The 23,442-nt window shown below is 34.1% G+C and overlaps 1 protein-coding gene, 2 long non-coding RNA genes and 1 other non-coding gene across 4 annotated transcripts; 1 reads left to right on the top strand and 3 right to left on the bottom strand.

Moving 5' to 3' along the window:
- Positions 1–5,942: 5,942 nt before the first annotated feature.
- LOC146914646 (uncharacterized) lies at positions 5,943–7,201 on the bottom strand. The gene is made up of 3 exons (XR_015014333.1): positions 6,835–7,201; positions 6,325–6,438; positions 5,943–6,233 (listed from the first exon to the last, which is right to left on the bottom strand). It is a non-coding gene; the product is annotated as an uncharacterized LOC146914646 (long non-coding RNA).
- Positions 7,202–7,701: 500 nt separating this feature from the next.
- On the bottom strand, positions 7,702–9,009 carry LOC146914645 (uncharacterized). Its single transcript, XR_015014334.1, has 2 exons — positions 8,276–9,009; positions 7,702–7,796 (listed from the first exon to the last, which is right to left on the bottom strand). It is a non-coding gene; the product is annotated as an uncharacterized LOC146914645 (long non-coding RNA).
- A 4,910-nt stretch (positions 9,010–13,919) lies between these two features.
- LOC146914644 (putative FBD-associated F-box protein At5g56690) lies at positions 13,920–14,795 on the top strand. The gene has a single exon (XM_085721107.1). The coding sequence runs from the start codon at positions 13,920–13,922 to the stop codon at positions 14,793–14,795; it is 876 nt and encodes a 291-aa protein (XP_085577233.1).
- An 8,504-nt stretch (positions 14,796–23,299) lies between these two features.
- Positions 23,300–23,373, bottom strand: TRNAV-AAC (transfer RNA valine (anticodon AAC)). The gene has a single exon. It is a non-coding gene; the product is annotated as a tRNA-Val (tRNA).
- Between the last annotated feature and the right edge of the window lie 69 nt (positions 23,374–23,442).

Raw genomic sequence — 23,442 nt, 5'->3', positions numbered from 1 at the left:
CATTAACAAAGTATTAACAGTGTTAACAGAGAAGGGAAGTGTTAGTCTATTTTATGAAAACTCAAGGGAGGTTAGTGTGAGTTTTAAAAATAGAGGGGGTGTCAATGTCATTTTGATAGACCTCGGGGGAGGTCACTGTAATTTACCCTTTATTTTATTATTTATTTATGTGTGTTATATGTGCTCTTATGTGATTATTTGCCTCTGTGTGTATTTTTGGTTGGGAATTGTAGAATTCGGTGTAGAAGGGTATTTTAGTCATTTTGGACTTAGGGGCATTTTGGTCATTTTGAGAGTAGGGGTAATTTTGTAATTTTGGATGAGGATTATTTTTAATGTTTAGTAGGATACTTATTTTACCAAGTTACTAGAGAGGGTGTAGTAATTATTTTAATTACCATTAAGTGACCGTTAGTGTTATAATTTACCATTAAGTGAGTAGTGACATTTTGGGTGTTAGAATAGAAATGGGTTAGGCCCATTAAGGTTTAAGAGAAAAGCCCAATTGAGTAGAGCTAGTATATAAACTCTAGTTGTTGGTAAAACTAGGTTTTACAAACATTATTCATTTCATTTCATTTGGGAAGAGAAGAGATAGAGACTAGAGGCAACAACAACAACAACAACAATGGTTAGAAGGCAAGAGGGGATTCAACATCTAGGAGCAAAATTGAGGCTTGGGTTAGAGAATCTTGGTGTTAGAGGTAAGAGGGTTAGATTTCAACCATAATTCACATATTTTTCTCTTTACCCATTTTTGTGAAATTGATGAATTGAATCTAATTGTTGTAAATTTGTGCTTAAGCGAACCTGCACAGGTTTAGCCACTTTTGATTTTTCGTTTCGTGCACTTGGGGATCAATCCGATACTTCTAAAATGTTTCTTTGGACTTAATTAACCTCTGTTTATACCTATAATCCTACTGGAACATGATTTGAATTGGTTTGGACTTGGATTTGTGAAAATCGTCTAACTTTTATAAAAACGGTCTAAACGTCATTTTTTTTTTGAAAACTCGTTTTTTTTCCGGAAATTGCAGTGGGATTAGAGTTGTATAATGTTTATATGATTTCTAAAAATGATTGTGATTGGTTTCATCAAGTTTGAACTTGTTTTTCTTTGAAAATGGAAAATTTTGGGAAAGTGATAAAATGAGACGAACTTTGAGTGTTTTCAAGAATTCGTCGTATTTGGTCGGTGAAACGCCAAGGTATCCTCTACTGCACTCATATGTGGTCTAGAGGTATGCTTAGTTGAGTCATTGGAACTTGTTTACTTGGTTTTGACTTAAAGGTTCAATTAATTTAATTGTTGTGATTTTGAGAGACGAACTTGACTAAAGATGATTTTTGAGAGCCAATTGCTTATGAACCCTTTATGAATAAATTAATATGACTATGAAATGGTGTATGAATGGTTATTGAGTGATGAATATGATGTTTGTGATCATATGTTGTATTTGTTCCTTTATTTGGATTGTAAGGAATTATGTGGAATTGTGGCAACTATATGTTGATTTATGTGGAGATGATTGATGATGTATATATGTGAAAACTATATGTTGATTGAATTGTGGATGTTGTTGGTGATTGTATATATGTCAAGTGGTGGTGAATTGTTGTCGATGCATATATACTAATTGAATGGTGATGAACATGTTTATGTTATGTTGTTTGTTGAACATGTTAAATGTTGATTGTTGGTGGTGTAATTATGTGACAACTTCATGTTGTGTGATTTTTGATGTTGTTGGTGATTGTATATATGTTAAATTGGTGGTGAATTGTTGATGATTGCTTATATACAAGTATTGGTGATGGTGAGGTGATTATTGTTTGTGTGAGCATTTGTAGTTGAGTCATATGTTCATGCATTCATGACTGATGGTGGTAGATTTTATATCCAAGACTGATGGTGGCGGATTTTATATCCAATTGAGGTGAGTACGATGTTTTTGTTGCATCGAAGGTGACGACCTTGAGGTGTTTTGGTACCACATGCATCTAGAGAAGAGTCTAGAACATTGCATGCATTTGAATAATTGATGAGTTGTGTCATAATTGAATATATGACTTGGTGAATTTGTGTATTGGTGAAATTTGGTAAATGTTGTGATGGTGTGGATGGATGTATATGTACATTGGTAAATTTTGTGGATGGTTGTGAATAATTGTATTATGCTCTAATTGCATGTCTTAATTGTTTGTGCTTATACACTTGGCGAATCAATTGATGTTGGTTATTTTAATAATAATGATGAGGTGATATTTGTATATGTATATATACATATATGATGTAGTGATGTTCTTTGATAATGATGATGGCTTGCTTATAACTTCGATATGATGAATTGTACTTGTTGAGATAAGCATGCTAAATGAGTAATGAAGTGAGTAATGTTTTCAATGATTGATGTTGATAAATGATGAGCTTTTGTTGATGACTTGATTAGAGGTTGAATATGCATGCTATGCTATGATAATAATGTGATAGCTTGAAATGTAAGTGACGGGGGATAGTAATAATCATGTGATACTAGTGTTCTAGGAGGGAGGGTTATGTATATGTGATATGTGTATGATACACTTGTGGAGATGAACTTGGAATGATGGTAAAGAATAATATGCATGTGTTGTGATTACTTATGAATATATGTATGGATTGTTATTCTTGAATATATTCTTTCATTTCCAATGTTCATGATAAATGTTTTTCGTGGATTATGATGATGTAATGCTAACCCTCAGTGGTCTGTGGTGGACCGCCTACCTTTCTGTATGGACGGGTAGACGGCGTGCAGGATGCTTAGTTGTTTGCTTGTTGATGCCGAGGAGTGGAGTTCCTCTTTTGTATGCAAGCGTCTAGATTGGGGCTCTGATCTAGGGTAGTTATTGCATGTTGGTTTTTTTATTTTTGGACTATGTATTTGGAGTTGAGATGTTATTTGTTATTTGAGATTTGGAGAATACATTTGTATTTGGTTGAGACCTGGAGATGTTTTATGATTTTTAAGTATGTCCGCTGCTATGTTGTGTAACATGATCTTTATGCATGTATGTATTGTGGTTTATTCGGAGACGTAGCATCTATTTCTAGAATATTTCTGATGTATTCGCGCGTTTTACCGCTTAATAGAAGTAGGGTGTTACATTTATGCTGCTGCAGGTTTGGGACACAGGATAATCTCAACGGATAATGGTCTGATGTTGTTGTAGTAAGGCATTCCAAGCTTGCGGTTGAGAACATTGAGTGCCAACTATTATTTGCAAGAGCTTTATCTAGCTTCTCCTCTACTGCTTGACGGAGGCCATGGATGAGCCATGGTGCCCTTTCTGTTCTTCCTTTTTTCTCGGAGGCAGATAAGATGTCATTAAAATCACCAATTATGCACCATGGGAGATTTGACATTTTTGACAGCTGCCGCAAAAAATCCCATGAGGCCTTCCTTCTACTTCCTTCTGGATACCCGTAAAAGCCTGTCCACCTCCATTTACCATGTCAAAGGTCATTTATTTCAATGTCGTTGTGGTTAAGGGAGTAATTTGTTATGTTACAGTTGAGTGATTCTCGCCAAAGAAAAGCTATACCTCCTCCCCTTCCCTCTCTGTCAGATGCAAAACAACAATCGTACCCCAATAAGTATTTTATTTAAAGTAGTCATAGTCTCATACAAGATTATTCCATACGGTTTATAAGTCCGAAGTAGGTATTTAATGCTGAGAATTGTACCCGGGCTACCCATACCCCAACAATTCCATGATATAATACTCATTTCTCTTGGCAGGCCTGGTGTCCAGGACCTGCCATTACATTATCGCTTTCAAACAAACAATTATCTCTCATAACAATTTCCTGACTATTTATTGCTAGAGATCCTATTGTTGACTGAACATCATTAACATCTGAGACATCCATTACAACATCTGCTTCACCTTCATCAATCCTGCTTCGCTTCAGTTGCTTCAAACCATCCTCCTTTGTGCTTATTTTTAGTGGCAGCGCATCATTCATTCCTGGCAGCACCAAAGGTTGAGAATTAATCCACTACAAGAAAACTGCCTTTTAGAGACCGAATATTCGGTCGCTACATCAACAAAATCGGTCTCTGATAGATTTGGTGACTGAATCAGCGACCAAAAATTTGAGTAACTAAAACGCTGGTCGCTGATCCTTAGTCACCGGTCTAGCGACTGATTTTTCGCGACTGCCTTTGTGACTACTTGTAGAAACTGATTTTGTCACCGAATCTAGACACCGATTTAGACACCCTTTTCTATGCAGAAATCAGCTTATTTAGTGCTTATCTTGTGACTGAGTTTGCCACTTAATTAGCCACCGATTTTAGAGACTGAATTAGAGACGGATTTTATTTTACAATGCTATAAGATTTAGTCGCTATTTCGGTCTCTATGGATTTTTTTAAAATTAATTGCTATATACTGTACCTGGTCACTGTTTTGTGACCGCAAGAATTACAATATTTTAATTTTAATATTGTAATTTTTTAACTCGCATTTTTATCAAATTCCATACAAAAGATGAAAATAATTCAATGTCACGTGATGAAAGAAATAACATTAACCATTCAATGCTACATATATAAACTAGTCAAAATACATAATACTAACAAACAGAGGAGATTTGTGCATTCACAAAAGCCTTTGCACATACAAAATACATATTACTAACCAAAAGATATTTGTGTATTAAAAAAATACACAAAAGCTTTTGCACTTGGTAGTCTTAACAAAATACATAATACTAAACAAAAAAAATTGCAAGTGGTAGGCTTAACAAAATACTAATCTAAAGAGATTTGTGTATTATCAAAACACATCAAATTATCTATCCAGGAACACGCTGCGCTTCCAAATCTAAGTCCCCATCAACCACATCTTCAACCTCATTTCATGTGTACAATGATCAAAGAGAAGACAAAATTACTGATATCAACAATCTAATTTGAGCATAATATTTTAACATCAACAATCTTACCGATATGTTCACACATTTCATGTGTACAATGATCAAAGAGAAGACAAAATTACCTAAACATCAAGCTATAGCCACTACATTGCTTCATCAAAATTAAGTGAAGATCAAGCTATAACACTACCAAAGTTTTTCCATATAACATCAAAGATAAATCAAAGTATAAGGTATACTAAAAAAGGCATGGTTTACACTTTACAATTTGTGTATAGGCTAGTGTATATGCTAAAAGCTTAAACAAAAAGTTTGGGTACATAGGCTAATTTATAGTAACTCTGTGTATAGAAAAACGTGTCTCTAAAGTAGTGAATAACATACAAACTATGGAGAATATGTATAGAAGATGTAGATTAGCACATGACCTCAATCAATGGTTTGCAATAGCACTACAGGGCACAAACAACATCAAATTTGAATAGTGAAGGAAAGTAAATTCAAAAGATAGTAACAACGTTATCATAGATGATAAAATGTACAACAGGAGAAGAGATGAAAGAAAAAAAATTAAAAGTTCTAATGACAATTAACAAAGATAGAAAAGATTTGAAATTAAATTAGAACAAAATTGAAAATTTATCATTCTATACACCAAAAAGATATTAAAAAAGAGAAGATCTTGTTAGCTTGTTATCTTATAAAACTCAATGAAAATTGCAGCCTCGTAAATCTGACAATATTAGATCTAATAATATCAATTGCAGTCTCATACCTGCAGCCACACCTATATCCCCATTGCTAATCCTTCAATTCTACCAAGAGCACAAAACAGTTGTTAATTTAAATAAATAATGAGTATACCAGAGGGATATATACTAGATACAAGTACAACAACTAGACTCAAATATTACCAATAAGATACTTGAGCACTGTTACACCCTTAGTAAGATTTTTCTCAATCCTAGTTTCAATCATTGAATAACAGAGGTAAGAGAATGTTGAAAACTTCTTTTCTTTTTCAAGTTAAGCCTTGCATAATCTGAATCGCATAGACTCTAACTTGATCTTACATTGCAATTGAACCTATACGTAGACACAAGTTGATAAAAAATACTAAAGGAGAATTGGCAAGAAATAAAGTTGTACTAATACAAACAAAAAAGTACATTCATGCAAGCAATTTCAACTTCTGAGCCTTCAAACTCTGAATCTCATACTACAACTGCTTTGTTGATTCATCGGTTTTTTTCCTATGAGTTGAAAATTGGGATTGAGATCCCAGTTTCTTCTTCAATTCAGATACCTACAACAGCACAAGAAAAAAAAAACACACATCACGGTCTTACTATAACATTTACTTTCACTCTACCAATATAATGCAAACTAATGTTTACCTGATCTTCAAGTAAATTCAACTTCTGAAGATAATCTTTCTTAAGCTTCTCAACTCTATCATTAGAAGCTGAAGAATCATTCCCCTTTTGATTCTTCAATTCCTCTATCTCAATCTGCCAAATTACACAGCACCAATAAATAATCCCTCCTCTACTATTAATACTTAATTAATCAAGCAAAATTTTGAAATTAGCGATCTCAGTAAAGAAATCCCTAAATGAAGTCATTCCCTTTCAAAAATTCAAAATGATCCAATATGAAATCTAAAAAACTTATAATGAAACTTTACGCAATTACCGATGTCAATTAAGCTCATAAACTTGTTAGAAATGAAAATTAATCATTTATATAATAAATAAAACAAATAAATTAAGACATACTTAAGCTAAAAACATTGTGAAATTACAAATCTCGGTATCAAAATCCCTAGATTAAATTATTCGATATCAAAAATTCAAAACACTTATGATTCAAAATCTAAGAAACATTTTACAAAATTGCATGTTAACCTCATTGAAAATGTCAGAAATGAAAATCTAAGAACATGATCCAGATCTGAACCAAATAATGTGGACGTCATGCTAGCACAGAGGAATCCATTCCAAGACCATATATTTGTCCTTTCTTTACTCCTGCAACATCAGACAACACCTCTAACTGATTTGGTGGAGGCATTCCTTGCGAAGATGCTTCTTGTGTCAAAGCATCCCACTTGCGTGTAAATTATCTCAGTTAACAAAAAGATAAGATTAACTGATATGTCAACCTAACTAGAAACATAATAAAACCAACATAATAAGCACTATAGAAACTAAAGTTGAGAGTTTACATCCACATGTTCTGATCTTTTATCAACCCACGTCTTATCTTTTCTATGCTGGTGCGTGCGTCGAAACAATTCCACATGATTAGGTGGGATGCCGGCACTTTTTTTCTAAAAAAAACAGACATCAACAATCAAACATAACAACAAAGGACATCAGCTACTCCGTGAAAAACAGACATTAAAACCAACATCGGAATCCCTCACGCCATAATAGACCCCTCACACCATACCAATCAAATACAATAGCAAATGACATTAAAAAAGGACATTAAAACCAAAAACAGATCCCTCACACCATAACAGACCCCTCACACCATACCAATCAAATACAACAGCAAATGACATTAAAATAAAGAACAGACCCCTCACAACATAACAGTCATACACAACAACAAAGGACATCAGCTACTCCGTGAAAAAAAGACCATAATGCAACAAAAATAGTGTCCATTTTGAAACAACCAACTTAACTATACACATAAAATTCAAGAAAATCATATTTAGAGAATCAAAACACACATATATAGGTTCTAATAAAAAATGAACAAACCTGAAGACACCCAAGAGTGTAGATCACCGGACCGTCGAGACTGGAAAACAACAAAGTCGCTAATGATTCTTCGTCTCGTCATTTGCCTTTCTTCACTGCTGTGTTCGATTTTGGATTCAAAGAAATTGAAACACAAAAGAAAAACAAGATTAAAAACGTTAAAAGGAATTAGATAAAATACGACCCGTAATTAGAGCATAAAAAACAACCCATTTGTGAGTTGGTAGAGTTTGAATCAGAGGATGGGAATAAAAAACAACCCATATTATTTTGTAATAAAATATATTGTGTCTAATCATTTTTATGAAACTGATACGTATGGTTACCAATATCACTTTACATCGTGAGTTTTGAGATTTTCCAATTAACTAATGACTCCTAGTGGGTAGTATGGTTACCAATATCGATGGTTAGAAACAATTAGTTTTTCCTCCATTAGAAAACTGTCATGTTCCTTTTAAGTGGTTTTTTCACTAAACAATTTAGTGGGTACTGTTTGAGTCGAAACAGGACAAGAATATGAAATCATGTGATTTAATGAAAGTAAACTAACATGAGAAGAAGATGAACAAACCTGGTGAGATGAGAAGAAGAACAAGTTGGATTCGATTTGAAACAACAACAACACGGCGAGAACAACAACAACACAGCGAGTACAGTAACAAAAACAAGGTGAGATGAGAACAACAACAACATGGTGAGATGAAAACAAGAATAGGAACAGCTGGAACTTCACTATTAGAGTTCAATTTCATTCATGATGAGTTTTGATTTCAATGAAAAGGGGGAAATTTTTTTTTTTTGGGTTTAGGGTTAATATTCTTTTGGCTTCAAGTTAAAAGAGGGAAAAAGATGAAAGGGGGAAATTTAGGGTTTAATTTTTGATGAAAAGAAGAAGAGGGAAATTCATGGGGGAAATTTTTGGGTTTCATTTTTGGTGAAATCGTGAAGGGGGGAATTTTTTCTGCACACCCGCTCAAATGAATGTTAGTAAGTTACAGCTTATGTATTGGTATAATAATCATAAATAATAAATAAAAAACTAAAAATTTAAATTCTTTTTTGTGACTGATAATTCGGTGGCTGAATATCTTAAATAGTTTATCTTTTAAATATTGAGAAATAAAAAGAGAGTAAAGAGGCTTAAATTTCGACAGGCTAAAATTCAGTTTTTAAATTAGTCGCTAATTATATTTTGCCACCGATTTAGAGACCAACTTTATTTTGGTTACTTGTTTAAAATAATCGGTTGTTATATCGGTCTCTACTGTGACCAATTTATTTTGGTCTCTGAATTGGTCTCTAAACGACAGTTTTCTAGTAGTGATCAGGCTGACACCTAAGTTAATGTTTGGTTGTTGCATAAAACCAATTCTGTTTGCATTTGTTGCAAAAGTTGGAAGCTCCATAGCTTGTATTGGATTCTTCATCCGTGCTTCTTGAATCAACCTAGTAATTCTAGCCTCCCCTTCCTCCTCAACACGAACAGCAGTAGGTGCACCAGCTCATGTCAGTTGCAGCATGTTTGTTCCTTGATTAGCAGCTGCGGTTTCCATGACTGGCCAAGCATTAAAATCTGCACTAAAAGGATGAAAACAAATCCATTCGTTGCTACTGTTTTGTGCACCAACGTATTTTGCAAAAATCAAACCCTTTGTTTCAGGATTTCTACCAATTTTAACTGTTCCGTCACGGCTATGGATCTTTGTGCAGCTTGGACGCTCTCCAGCTTTCTGTCCCCCTCTACCTGCTCCTTGTCTTCTCAACCAAGGGTTTGTGACCACTCCTCCTTCTTGCGACCCTTGAAACTCAGCCTTTAAACTTGGTCCCCACTTTTTTGTTTCTTCAGTAAAGCCTTTCTCAAACCTTTTTGGACAAAAGCCATCAGTATGTCCTAGTAATCCACAAACGTAGCAGAAATTACCGAGGTTCTCATATTTTAAGAACACGGTAACAGGATCAACACCATCCCTTTCAAACTCCCAGCATTGTTTTAGTGGTTATGTCACATTCATGGCAACTCTAAGGCGCATATATCTACTCCAAGGACCATAGTTGTTGTTAAAGTCATATTTCAGCAGTTTTCCAATATGATTACCCAAAAGACTTCCCATTGGTTCGTTCATAAAACCAAAAGGAAGGTTATGGACTTGAATCCATATATCCATTGTATCTATCAGCATGGGGAGTGGGTTTTTACCATCAAGCTTGCGTAACAGCATAGGGTAACTGTCAAAATGCCAAGGCCCCGTTTGTAAAACTCGTTCCATCTCTCCCTCATCGAAGAATTGAAAGAGGAAACGGTTATTTTCAGTTAGGGAAGCATCCAAGTTGATCTGACCTTGCTCAGGTTGAGAGTGAACATTGGAATCATTTTGGGAAGGATTAGTGGACATGGTTATGGTGACAGAATTTGAGATCAAAATAAGCAAGATGAAGAGAAATTTGTGGATGAAAGGCATAAGGCAGTGACTGAACCTTTGTTTGAGGTTGCTATTTAAAGGTGTAGGGAGACATTCTATTTGATGAAATTCTGATGGAGTCATGATTGCTAATTCCATAATCATTTCTGAATTAATACAAATTAAGAAAAATAACTGGGAAAGAATCAGAGATATATCAAACCCGTTATTATTTTTAATTTCTATCAAAGGTGTTGAAATGAAATAGGCAATAAGGTAAAGTATATCAGCACAAATACCTTGCAGAAAAAGGGAATAATATTTGTTTGACTAAACATATTGCCTTTTTAGACTGCCAACCTGAAACTGCATTCACTTCCTGCATAACATCTGTTTTAATGACATTTAGTTGTATAACACATAGAAATATAGAGCCTTCTTTCACGCCTTCTTTTCCATCCCCGTTGCTCTATATTTCTTAACATATTACACAGATGCCAAAAATTCAAATGTTGACCCGCTAAAAGTAATATTTCATCAAACAACAATAAATTGCAATTATGTGTCGTTAATACTATTGATGTGTCCCTTTCAATCACGCTACTGATGTCCTGGAAGTGCAGAAATTGTAAAACACCAATTCTTTTGTTTGAAGGATTCATACAGCAAGGTGTAACTTGTGTTACCTTCATGGAAGTATAGCTGACAAGACTGAGCATGATTACATCTTCCCTTTCTGACTCGTTTTGATCACCACAGTAGGACATGCCAGTGCTTATGAAATTACAATGAGTATATGATTTACATGTGAAGGGAAAATTAAGCCACCATACACCTCCAACTGCCCTACCTCCATGCTTGTTTTTCCTTACACATATATCACAGACCTCATGAATCCCATAGTGTGTCATTTGATCTCTTTTAATTTCAGACTGCTCCCAAGACTGAAGCCATGCATGCCTGCTTGATTCTCCAGAAAAAACAGCAATCTCTCTTGCGATCCTCCTACTAAGATCCCCATTACTTATGTATTTAGTTATCCCATTCTTGCAATTTCCTGTTGGTCTTGATAAACAGACACCAGCGAACAATATCATAATCTAGGACAAGATAGCTTATCAGTAAATTTGGAATAATGTGCTGCTATATTTTTTGAAAAGTAATGGACCATTGAAGACAAGAGTAAGCTAAAGTAATCAACACACAATCAGCATAGTTGAATTACTATACGATTGACAACAGACTCTCACTAGGTTAGAAGATGATAATGGAACTATTAAGATGTTGATGATGACAATGTTCCAGATGGTGGAGCAAACCCTAGGAGAGAAAAATTCAATTCTATTGTGGATATTTGCTATGTTTGGGAAAGGAAGAAAATAATTTCTAAAGCGATATACAACTCAAGAGTGCATGAAGGTCCATCAATTATATGTTTAATTTCTCTTTTCATCCTTTAAGTTTTTTTTGGTATCGTTTTGGTCACATAGAAGACTGTTTAAGTACTTTAATTTTATCTCCATGATATTTTTTTTTTGAAACAATTTATCTCCATGACATGCTTTGGTCATTTCCGGTAAATTAAATAAAAAACGTTTAGTGAGATACACGTGTTGTTTTAACATTGGCTCTGGAAATTTTATTATCTTTTTTTCATCTTCTTCATCACCTTGATAAACATTCATCATCTTCATCAAATAAAACCATAAAAATTCATCATCTAACTCATCAACTTCAAAATCAAACCTACTAAAATAAAAAAATTCAAGAAACCAATAATCCAATTAAAATATTCAATCCTTCAAAGTTTGTGAAAGAGGGTAGATAGAAATCTCAGTAACACCAAGAACTCTAACTCAAAGCCCAAATCCACTTCATCAAATCAACAAATCCTTTAATCTTTCCTCTTCTGTGTTGAATCTCAAACTCAAAGCCCCCTTATTTGAATAATCCTTTGTTGAATCACAAACCCAAATCTTTTCTTGTTTACAACCTCAATCTCTTCTCTCAAAACTAAAATTGGTGAACGATTCATTCTGCAGAACCTTACCCAAATATCGTCTTCATTGAATTTCTCATTATTATGCACAATAATCTTTCAAATTTTTGAAGGATGGGTTTTTCTAAAGGAGGTTTTTTTTCCATTTATATTTGATAATAGCTTGGATCAGAACTTGTATCAAAACTTAAGAGTAAGAGCGAAATGATACGGCTGCCATGGATCTTTTCAAATCATTTTCTATGGGACAAAGTATATATAGATATGAAGGATATGAAAAAAGGTAGATACGCATGTGAACTTTGAACATTGAATTTGAAATTGGATTATTGGTTTTAGGGTTTTGAATTTGGGGAATATTGAATATTGAGTTTAATCTAAATTTTTGGGTTTGTTGAGTATTTTATTTTATTTTTCTGGATTTGATGTTGAAGGTGATAAATGGACATGATAAAGATGATGAAGGTGAGTAGAGAAGAAAGTGAATAAAGGAAGAAAAGAAAAAAAGTGGTGACAGTGGTATGGAATTAGGGTTTAAGTAATTTGGGGGAAAATGATGTTGAAATTGGGGAAAAAGGGTTAGGCATTTGGAGAGTTCGATTTTGAAATTAGGATTGATTTTATGATGAATTTCAATTTCAAGGTTTGATTTTAGGTTTTTTGTTTTTTTTTTCTGGGTTTAGTTGATGAATGATGTTTTGATGAAGACGAAGAAGATGATTTCCAATGCCAATGTCATAATGACATGTGTAAAACAGTTAACGTTTTATTATTAAACCTAACGGAAGGGATCAAAACATGTCTCGTAGATAAAAAATAAAGTACTCAAATGGACTTTTTTTACTTATGAGACCAAAGCGATACAAAAAAAAAACTTATGGGACGAAAAAAGCAATTAAGCCTTCTTTATTATTTATCATGTTTTTTATATATTTTTAGTCTACCACTTTATAATATTTAATAACAACTATTTCAACTCCTTAAAAATAAACTATTTCAACTAGCGAAAAGACGTACACTCACGTCCTTGTCTTTTCCACTTTTTTTTATTGCAATAACGTTTGAAAATTATGAACAGTGTTTTTTTGAAAATTTTTTTATTTTATTAAAACTATAAATATAAATGTTTGTTTCTTTCAAATTATAACAAACCAAACAAGATAACAAAAAAAAATATAATCTAAATATTTTTTTTTAATGACCTCAACAACAATTTTTATTATAAAAAAATATTTAAAGATATAATTGTGATAATGAAAAAGTAAAGTATAGATATGCTCGTGTAGTTTGTTATACTTTTTAAAGGATAGAGGTAAAAAATCGGTACATATAACTCTTATTTGTTACAGTTTTATTTTAATATTTAAATTTAATCTTATCTATTTTCATATATGCTATATGTAATGAAAGGTGAGGGTAATTTTGGGAAGAAAAAAATCAATCGAACCAAAACATGTTAGTTTCTTTTCTTTATATACCGTGTGTGTATATATATATATATATCTTTTATCACTAATCTCGTATTTACCATTGGTATTTTCTCTATTTCTCATTGTTTAAACTTTAACCAGAGTCTGCTGGATCGAAGAAACTCCGTCATTTGGCTTTTGATTTATTGCAAGACTTTTATTAATGAATTTATCTTTAACGTAAAAAAAAAAAACCAGTCTTTTTTTAGGAAAAAAAAAACCAGAGTCTGTTGCTAGTTTTAATTGAAAACAAAATTTGTTAGCGGCTTTGTGTTAAAATAAAATAAAAGTTACCACCACAACGCTTCCCAAACCCTACTTTTGTATTTCTCTCTCTCTCTCTCAACGATGGAAGACTCAAGAAAGATGGATAGGATCAGTGACTTACCTGATGAATTATTATGTCAAATACTATCTTTTCTTCCAACCAAAATCGCTTTCACTACCACCGTTCTTTCGAAGCGGTGGACCCCACTTTTCCACTCACTCGCCATTCTCCGCTTCGACCATGAAACTATACAAGACTATGACGCCTTCATTCGCTTTTGTGGTTTTATAGATACTCTCATGCTCTCTCCTCGTTTGTCAAACCAATTCATCAAAACATTTATCCTCAAGAGTCGTTTTATATTCACCCATTCTGATTGCCACATCTTCGATGCATGGGTAGAAGCCGCTAAACGACGTTGTGTTGAGGAATTTCATCTCTCCGTGGTTGCCAGCATCTCGAATGACACAATTTTCACATGTCAAACCCTAGTTGTTCTCAAACTTAAATGGTTACGAGTTGAAGCTGAAAATTTGTGTGGTGATCTTCCGTCCCTGAAAACCCTATGTTTGAGATTTGTTCATTTTAAAAATCAGAACGTTCTCCAACAACTTCTTAATGCTTCTCCTAACCTAGAATATTTGAGGACTTATCGTATTTTATATGATGAACGTTACGAAAACTGTGCATTAGAAAGGTTTAATTCCATGTCCCTGGCTAGGTTCGTTAGAGCTGAAATCAGAGCAATAGATGTTCCTTATAATGTAGTTAATAATGTTGAGTTTCTACGCGTATACGTTGCGGAAAAGATTATTGTTAAAAGCTTTCCAGTGTTTCCTAACTTAATTGACATTACACTACAGTTTGATTGCTTCTTTCCTGGCTGGGATGGCATAGTACAATTGCTCCAACATTGTCCGAAGCTTCAAATTCTTTTTGTTAGTAAGGTTTGTTGAGTAATATATTTGCTTAATCATTTTTTCTAACTTACATATATTTTGATGAATGTTTCTTTTCTTCTTTGACAGAGGAGCTCTAGCTTATCCAAGGAATGGAAATACCCAAATTCGGTGCTTGAATGTGTTTCGTCTCACCTCAAATCATGTACAATTTTATACTTTGAAGGCTCGGCAAATAATCTTCAATTTGCAAAATATGTATTGCAGAATGCGAGGCTTTTACAATATATGATAATCGATGTTGACGTTACTACGAGCTCCTCAAATGAAATCCTTTTGGAAAGGAGTCAAATTGTGGAAGAATTATCATGTTGTCCAAGGATTTCTCCATCATGTAAACTTTCATTTGAATATAAGTAGTAACTAGAAGTATCAATGTTTTTCATTAGTTTCTATTCTTATGATATGCAATCATTTAGTATTGATGTATTCTAGGATGGACTACCATTGTGGATCGGTAACAATTCTGTTTGCATGCTTTTAATTTTATTTTGCTCTATTGCATTGAAAGTGAGAATTGTTCCAAGTCATAGTTGTTTGATTGTTCTAGAATATGTTGCCGTTATAGATAATACTGTTATTAGTTACTTCATTACATCATTAAAGGTTTAGTCTGAATCGTAACATATATGTCTGAATCGTTATAGTTAAGTTTTTATAGAGCTAACCCAATTTTCAGTTCCTGTTAACTTGCTTTTAATACTTGATTTTGAAACTTAAAAACTGGACTGGTTATGAAGCACGGACACAGACACCGGACACGAACACGTTGACCCTGATAGAATTTTGAGAAAATGACATATTCAATGTAATTACAAGTGACGGTGTCGTGTCAGACACCGAGACACAAATTCATTCAAAAGTGTCCGTGCAACACATAGGGTTGGTTTTGGTTAATATTTGTGTTTTGTAGTGGAATTTTCTAAGAGGCCATGACTTACTCTTGGTTGATATTTTCATAGTGTTACTCTCTTCAAATCATTCTAAACCCTCTCGTTCATCATGGTTTTCATGCTATGATGTTCTACTTTGAATATTATTTATCAATTTATTTTTTTAGATCTTTCATTTAGGTACCTTCCAATTTTAAATAAGTATTCAAATTTGTGTATGGCTTCTTCTCTGTGTATTTGGAATACTTTCAAATGCAACGCACTATATTAATTTGCTATGATATGATGATAGTATTTATTTTCCTTTATTATACTTTTCAAACTTTGGACTGATGTCAGACAACAACTGGCATAAATGATTGGTATGCTTAGTTAAATTGGCATAAATGATTATACTTTCAAATTGGCATAAATGATTAGTTAGAAAAGGTTGACCAATCCAATGATTGGTATGCTTGATGTGGAATCATTATACTCTTTCTTCACGCGTTCACTCTTGTTGCCCACTCGGACATTGAAACCAATTGTTGCTTCAGTAGAAATGCATTGACAGTGTCTTGTTGTTAAGAAAAGACAATGACCAAAACAAGACCAGGAAGAAGATACATGAAACATTTCTACCGGCCGAAAAAATAACTACCATACATAGCAGTTGTAAAAACAGAGATCAAAAACAAAACGAAAAATGAAAAATTTGGCTTCGTCCGGGTTTGAATCGAAGACCTTCAGTGTGTTAGATTGACGTGATTACCAACTACACCACGAAACCATCGTGCTGCAATTATTCATAAATCGCTTAAAACTGCTCTATCTTATCAATTACTTAGTTAAATTTAGTTTGCAAAAGGAATTTATATATGGTGTGATATTACTTGCACAAAACAACAAGCCTGTTAATTTATTTTGAAAATACTATAGGTCTTTTTTTGGTTTTATATGTATGTCTTGGTGCACATGAGTATAAATGTCGAGAAAATTACTCCTGCAGAAATGCAGTTGAGACAAGAGAAGGAACAACGTTATCATCGTGATTAGACAAGAACTACTTTTTCAGGTAAAGGAATTTGAGTCACATACTCTAGATTTCGGGCCTCGTGATGACTCATCGTCATTTATAAATTAAAGGATCTTTCGTGGTATTGGTACCCTGCAGGTCTAGTAATTTCCTAAATTCGAGCATAATTCAGTGCTTCATGCTTCTTATTCAACCTGCAAGATTTCAAGTTCTTGTAAAAGGATTTCTTGATGACTTATAGGTGTTTGTGCAAGTTCATATGTTGCACTTTCGAGTTTATATGCTTCCAATTCTAGGTGCTGACACGATATTGGGTGCACCTTCAAGTTATTAGGACCACACGCTACTTTCAAGTTAAATTTGATAGGTGACATTCTTTCAAGATTACGAGTTCCCAGAACAACATTGTGCATGCAAGGTGCATCCTTGAGAGTGAGTTAAAAGTAAATAGATTTATGTATGTAGTCAAACCACATTCGACTGTTCAAAATATGCCATTAATGGTTGCCGATGCAGAACCAAATACGAGCTAAACCAATTTTTGTATTCAACTGTTCACATCATTGACAACTAGATGATGCTCCTTTTAATGTTTACAGTTAGGTGCATGAAGCACTCATGTTAATCATATTGAGTTTACATGTTTTGTAATGCTTACCATAACTTCTGAATCAAGATTAAGCATATGGTTCCCACAATGTACATGCCACTGTTGTATTGTTTCCATAGACAAGCACTTCTTACTTCTTCAGCTACTTAATTCTCAGTACCATCCTATCTGGAAACATTTTGTGTCCAAGTGTCCCAACTAGCACTACTAAGAAACAATGTAAGTTAAATGATCCAAAACTACATCTAAGATCATTTCATTCATTCAACGACTATGACCCAATCGGATCATTTCACGAAGGAATCACATCACATTGCCTCAGTCACCTTCATCTTCAGTTCTTCAGGTGACTCAATCAGATGGATAACCTCTGATTGGTCCATTTCCAGCAACATTCTTGTCACCTTTTCTGTCTGATTGCTTGTTGTAAGACGACCCACCAGACCAGAGGATATAAATGTTCTTCCAGCATCTGTTTAACCAACGAATCAAATAAAGAAAGATTTTACATACCATGATAGGTTTAACTTTTTAGTAAGATCATGATATTAGCGACAATATATTATAATATATCCACATAGTATTGCAACTCTAAGCAGAAAATTCAAAGGATAACATACAGCTAGCAAGTTTCTTGAGTAGCAGAAGCCAAAGTTGAAGCAAGCGAGTTGTTAGACAATAGACCATGGTGATTGTCAATAGAGGTTGCAGTAACTGCAGATGGATCCATCTGCCTAGAGAAACGCCTTTAGATTTTCCTTTTATGCTAGCCTAAAGAATAGGGCATTTCCCAAATTGTCTTTGTGATTCTTGTATGTGCTTCTGATACATGTGATTGCCTTCTTTTGCTCCGCATTGGTGTAGTCATGCTCAAAACCAACATAAATTTATAAAAAATATACGTAGAAGCTTTCTAGCGCAGTTTACGATTAGAAACGATATTTTTATCAAATTGGAGGTTTTTATATGAATTACTTGCAAAACAAGTCGATAAGTACTATTGAAAATAACAGTAATTTGAGACTTATCATTGATGTTCCTTTCATACACCTTGATGAATATAGCCATTGAGAGAAAGATATAAGGTTCGTACAAAGATTTGTTGGATGACTTGTACGATTCTGTAGACATTGTAAAAATATGATATGTACAATTGCAGTATTTTCTAGGTGTCTTTGAATTCAAACTTCTAGATTAAGGTTCATGGGATAATGTAATTGTTCTTGCACAATAACCTTCTAGAGAATCTTCATTGAGAGTACTATCAGAGGATAAGATCCTCGTCACCGGAGGATAAATTATTTGTTCTTCATACAATGATTTATTTGATTATGTCTTTCCTGGTCTTTGAAAAATTCTTAATGACATCATTGACTGATGTATGGTTGACTTTTGTATAGCTTAGATTTGAAGACAAGCTAATTGATTATTTGTCGACGTAAGAACTAGACGCTTGATTCATTAGATGCTCTGCTTCCTTTCTATTATGCGCCTGATGCAGAGGCTCATTTATCTCTTCTGACCATGATGATCAAACACTTCTTTTGCAAGAGTGAAGATTAGAGTTTCAGACGATGTTTTTGTTCACTATGCTTTCCAAGGCTTGGTTCATGATCAATGATTATTTTGTATTGATCATATTATTAACAGAAACGAATGACGCGTTAAAGATGATTTGAATAAACTTTGGTCTATACTACCACCCTCCAACGGAAAAACATTTTATGTGGAGATTGTTTACCAAGTAGATCAAGGCTGAACAGGAAGTAAGTTGACTGTCCATAAGATTATGTTGAATGTCAATCCTACATAGAATTGAATTAGCATTTAATTTTTGTATGTGCTGTGAGTTAGGAATATTTGGTAGCGTTGACCAAGGTTAGTTGATAAATTTTGCTATGGTTTCTTAGAGCATCTGGATGAAACGACATGTGCACTAATTGGACAGCAAGAAAGAGTTTGATCAAGTAAAATAGGACTGCTAGAGTTTACTCAATTAACGCAACGCGCCAGCGCTGGTGATGCCAAATCATCACGGCCGCGAAGCAGTGAATAATAACCAGACAGCAGCAAATATAGCAGTAGAAAGGCAACATGTGGAGTGTTGGATGCAATTTGGATGCTGCAATGTTTCCTGGCCAGTAATCAATTGGTATGTGTGTGGAGGGATGAATATGACAATTTCCTCTTTGCTAAACAAGATTGGTGTTCTGCAGATATGAGTATTGTGGAAGGTGAGCCTTCGAGTTTACTACTTGGATGGTATCTTTGGGACACCCAAAAGTTACTTCTGAGATGGACTCTAAAGAAGATTGTCATTACCTTGTAGTGTCTGTTTAGTTTTGCCGTGATAAAAATTAATTTAGTAAAATTGGTTGATTAAAAGTGGGTTGAATGTAAAAAAAATTATGAATAGTAAAAGCGAGTTAAAACACGTCAAAAGCTCCAAAGTCTAACTTCAACTTAGAATCAATTATGCGCCTCTTGAATCAATTTTGCCTCATCTAAAAGTGAAATCAAACATACATGTAGTATTTGGAGCTTATTAAATATATATATATATATATATATATATATATATATATATATATATATATATAAAGATGTGGCGGCAAAAGATTGGATACATATGATTCACTGTTCGTTCTTATTGTCATAACTATCTGATATAATTCATGTCTTTGCTGGAATGGCACATGCTGCTAGCTTTCATAATCATAAAACAAACACTATTCAATCAAATGCATGGAAGAAGATAATATGATAAAACTCATAACCAAATACAGAAAGAATAGAGAATATACACTTGGCTTGAATTCCCCAATCTAAATTAGATGTTTTATTAATTAACAAAAACCAACAATAAATTACAAACACGTGAACAAAAAGAATTCACATTAACAAAAACACGAGCTTATGAGAAGTTGAACCAGTACAGCCGTAGATATTACAAAGGTGATGAGGAATTTGTTTCTTGTAAATATAGTTCCTTATACTAGTGATGGTATAATTGTGTCCAAATTAATCAAGGAAATCACATTTGTTGCAAAATATAAAATATGGCCAATGAACGACCAATCTCAGATATCCGGAGTGAACTAACCTAAAAGTCATGAAACCAGTCAGTTCCATTAATGTATGAAATACTCATGCAGGGAGCAGCTTCAAAATCCTTATGTTGCTTTCCATAAGAGACTCTCGGAGTGAAGTTATTGATGCAGGTCTCGTACAATGATACTATCTATCCATTCGTGAGCAGGTGTTGGCACAAACACATGCTAAACACTTGTCTGCTAACACATCATCCGATAAACATACTAAATTCGGAGATGCATCTAGATGAGACGAGTTATCTTCAACGCTACTGCTAACATTTGGGGGGAGCCACGTACAAACGTGAAATAACATTTGGGGGTGTTAATGTAGATTGACTGTAACATTCCCAAATAAATCCGTGATACGTAAGTTTGGAGTTGCTAACCTTCCTGCACTGTCCGGCCAGCGTCCCAAATGTGAATCAGACTGATAGTTTGACAGTCTTTGCCTTAGTGAGACAAGAGCATAGGAGGGAAAAGTTGATGTCTGATTGAAACCCGGGTTGAAAAAGGTTGAACAGAGATGTGGTGCTGGGCACGTAACTCAACGCCTTGAATATCTTGGGAAATTGAAGAGCTATATCTTGGGCAATTGAAGACCTATCGGTGTTTATGACAGGTGGTCTTGATGCTAATGTTAACGCTAATAGTAATAAAAATGACACCAATAGAAACACATTGTAATTTGTGCCGATTGATCAAGGAAATTACACTCGATGGGGACTTCAGACCAAAATTTAGCCGAGGTTAAAAGAAATAGACAAATCAAATGAATGAATGGATGCAACACATGAATGAAAAGAGAAACAGATTGAAGAATTACCATACCTATAGTCATGGCATCAACGTTTGAATTTGAAAGTGCGGCTCCATCGATTCTTTGGGAACGAAAGCATAAGGACTATGAGGAGCAATGATGGCAACTTTGAACCCTGATTCATTGTTTACCCGCATATCTTCCTCTCTTTTTTTGGTAGAGTATACAAAGTAACGAGGCAAAAGGAAAAAGAAAAAAGAGGGAGAGACAAAATTGTTATCCTAGCGCCTACCATCAAATGTGGGCGAGTTATTCTAACCCTTAGCATCCGGTGTGAGATGATCGGTCTCACTTCTATGGAGGACCAATCAAGGAAGTTTTCACTATGTTCTTGAAAGTGTTGTATGGAAACATCAAGGCGTTGATATAAATTCAAGGAAATGTAAACCGGAACTGGAGAAATTATCAAGGCCCTTGAAGCAAATCTTGGACAACTCGCAACACAAGTAGCTAACTTGGCTAGAGATGGATTTTTAGGTAATATACTTGATAACCCCAACAATTAGAGTTTTAATACTATTAAGTTGAGAACTAAAACAGTCCCCACACCATTGAGTTCTAAGAGCACAAAAAAGAAGGTGTCGGATGAAGTAGTCAAAATAGAAGTAGTTGGGGTAGAAGTTGAAAATGAGTGTGAATTTGAGAACAGAGGAGAAATCGTATTGGAACTTATCGATATATACTTCATTTTCAGGATAACCAAACATCAACTACGAGATAGTGTAAACCTCAAGTACTTCCATACTATCTGAAGCTTCCTTATTTACCTTTGATAATGATTGAGGGAAATAAAAATGAGAATAAAGTAGAAAACAAAAAAGAAGCGTCCTAATGTTATTCCACCCTATGCCAAAACTCTACACCCTCCGGATGTAAAGAAGAAAAATACAGATTACCCTTCCTTTTATCGATATGTTAGATCATAGCCCCGTTTACAACAAGTTCATGAAGGAGTTTCTCTCAAAACTGCAAGAAAATGAAATTGCGATGCTCATGGAAAGATGATATTTTGTTCTACTCGAGAAGTTGCCATAAAAGAGGAAAGATCTTGGACACACAAACATAGACGAAGAAGTTGAAAAGGAAAACAAGGTTGAGGAAGAAAAAAACGAATGTCCAAAGAAAGTAAAAAATAAGAGTAGTATGGTTTTCGAAACACTCATTGATAAGATGTAAATTCATCAGCATCTCTTTGGCTGAAGCTCTTCAAAAGTATTAATTGAGAACAATGACTGATTAAACAGGGAATAGGATTTCAATATAGAAGTTCTTTCAAAATGACGAATCATGTTTTCAAACTAGTTATTGTCATACCAAGACTGCTTTGAAGATAATCAATTATGCTCTAATCCACTCGAAGAGCTTTGGTAAGAACTTTTTACGAAATAGGCGGATTATATTTAAACAAAGCAATTGCAATTGTGAACTTCTTCAGGTTTAACAAGTGCATGGTCTTTACAAAAAATTTCCATTCACAAATACTGCAAATTACCAAATCATACTATGATTTTCTACTTTTACTATTATTTTGCAAAATTTTTTCCGTGTTTAAGTAAACATAGGCTATATTGGTGTGCTTTTTGAACCTGAGTTTTTTAAATACATTTTCAGATCTGTGAATGGCTTCTTTCTCTATGTATTTGGAATACTTTCAAATACAATATATTATATTAATTTGCAATGACGATAGTATATATTTTCCTTTATGTATATTTTTCAAAATTTGGACTGATGTGCAACAACTCGCATAAACGGATTAGAGAAGGGAAATGGAATTGTGGCTAGAGATCTAATTAGAGAAGAAGCAAGCAAAGGAAATCCAACTTGGAAAAGGTTGACTAATCCAATGATTGATATGGAATCATTCTACTCTTTCTTCACGTGTCCACTCTTGTTGCCCACTCGGACATTGAAACCAATTGTTACTTCAGCAGAAATGTAACGACAGTGTCTTGTTGTTAAGAAAAGACAATGACCAAAACAAGATCCATGAATAATTTCTTTCGACCGACAAAATAACTACGATACATATCAGTTGTAAAAACAGAAAACAAAAACAAAACGAAAAATGTGGCTTCGCCCGGGTTCGAACCGGAGACCTTCAGTGTGTTAGACTGACGTGATAACCAACTACACCACGAAACCATCTTGCTGCAATCATTCATCAAACATCACATGTACTAAATAGCTTAAAACTGTTCTTTTTTATCAATT

This window comes from Medicago sativa, chromosome 6 (assembly GCF_051527215.1).
Source record: "Medicago sativa cultivar Bolivia chromosome 6, Bolivia_mono, whole genome shotgun sequence".
Taxonomy (NCBI): domain Eukaryota; kingdom Viridiplantae; phylum Streptophyta; class Magnoliopsida; order Fabales; family Fabaceae; genus Medicago; species Medicago sativa.
The sequence above is the reverse complement of the archived record's forward strand: the minus strand, read 5'-3'. Positions and strand labels throughout refer to the sequence as shown.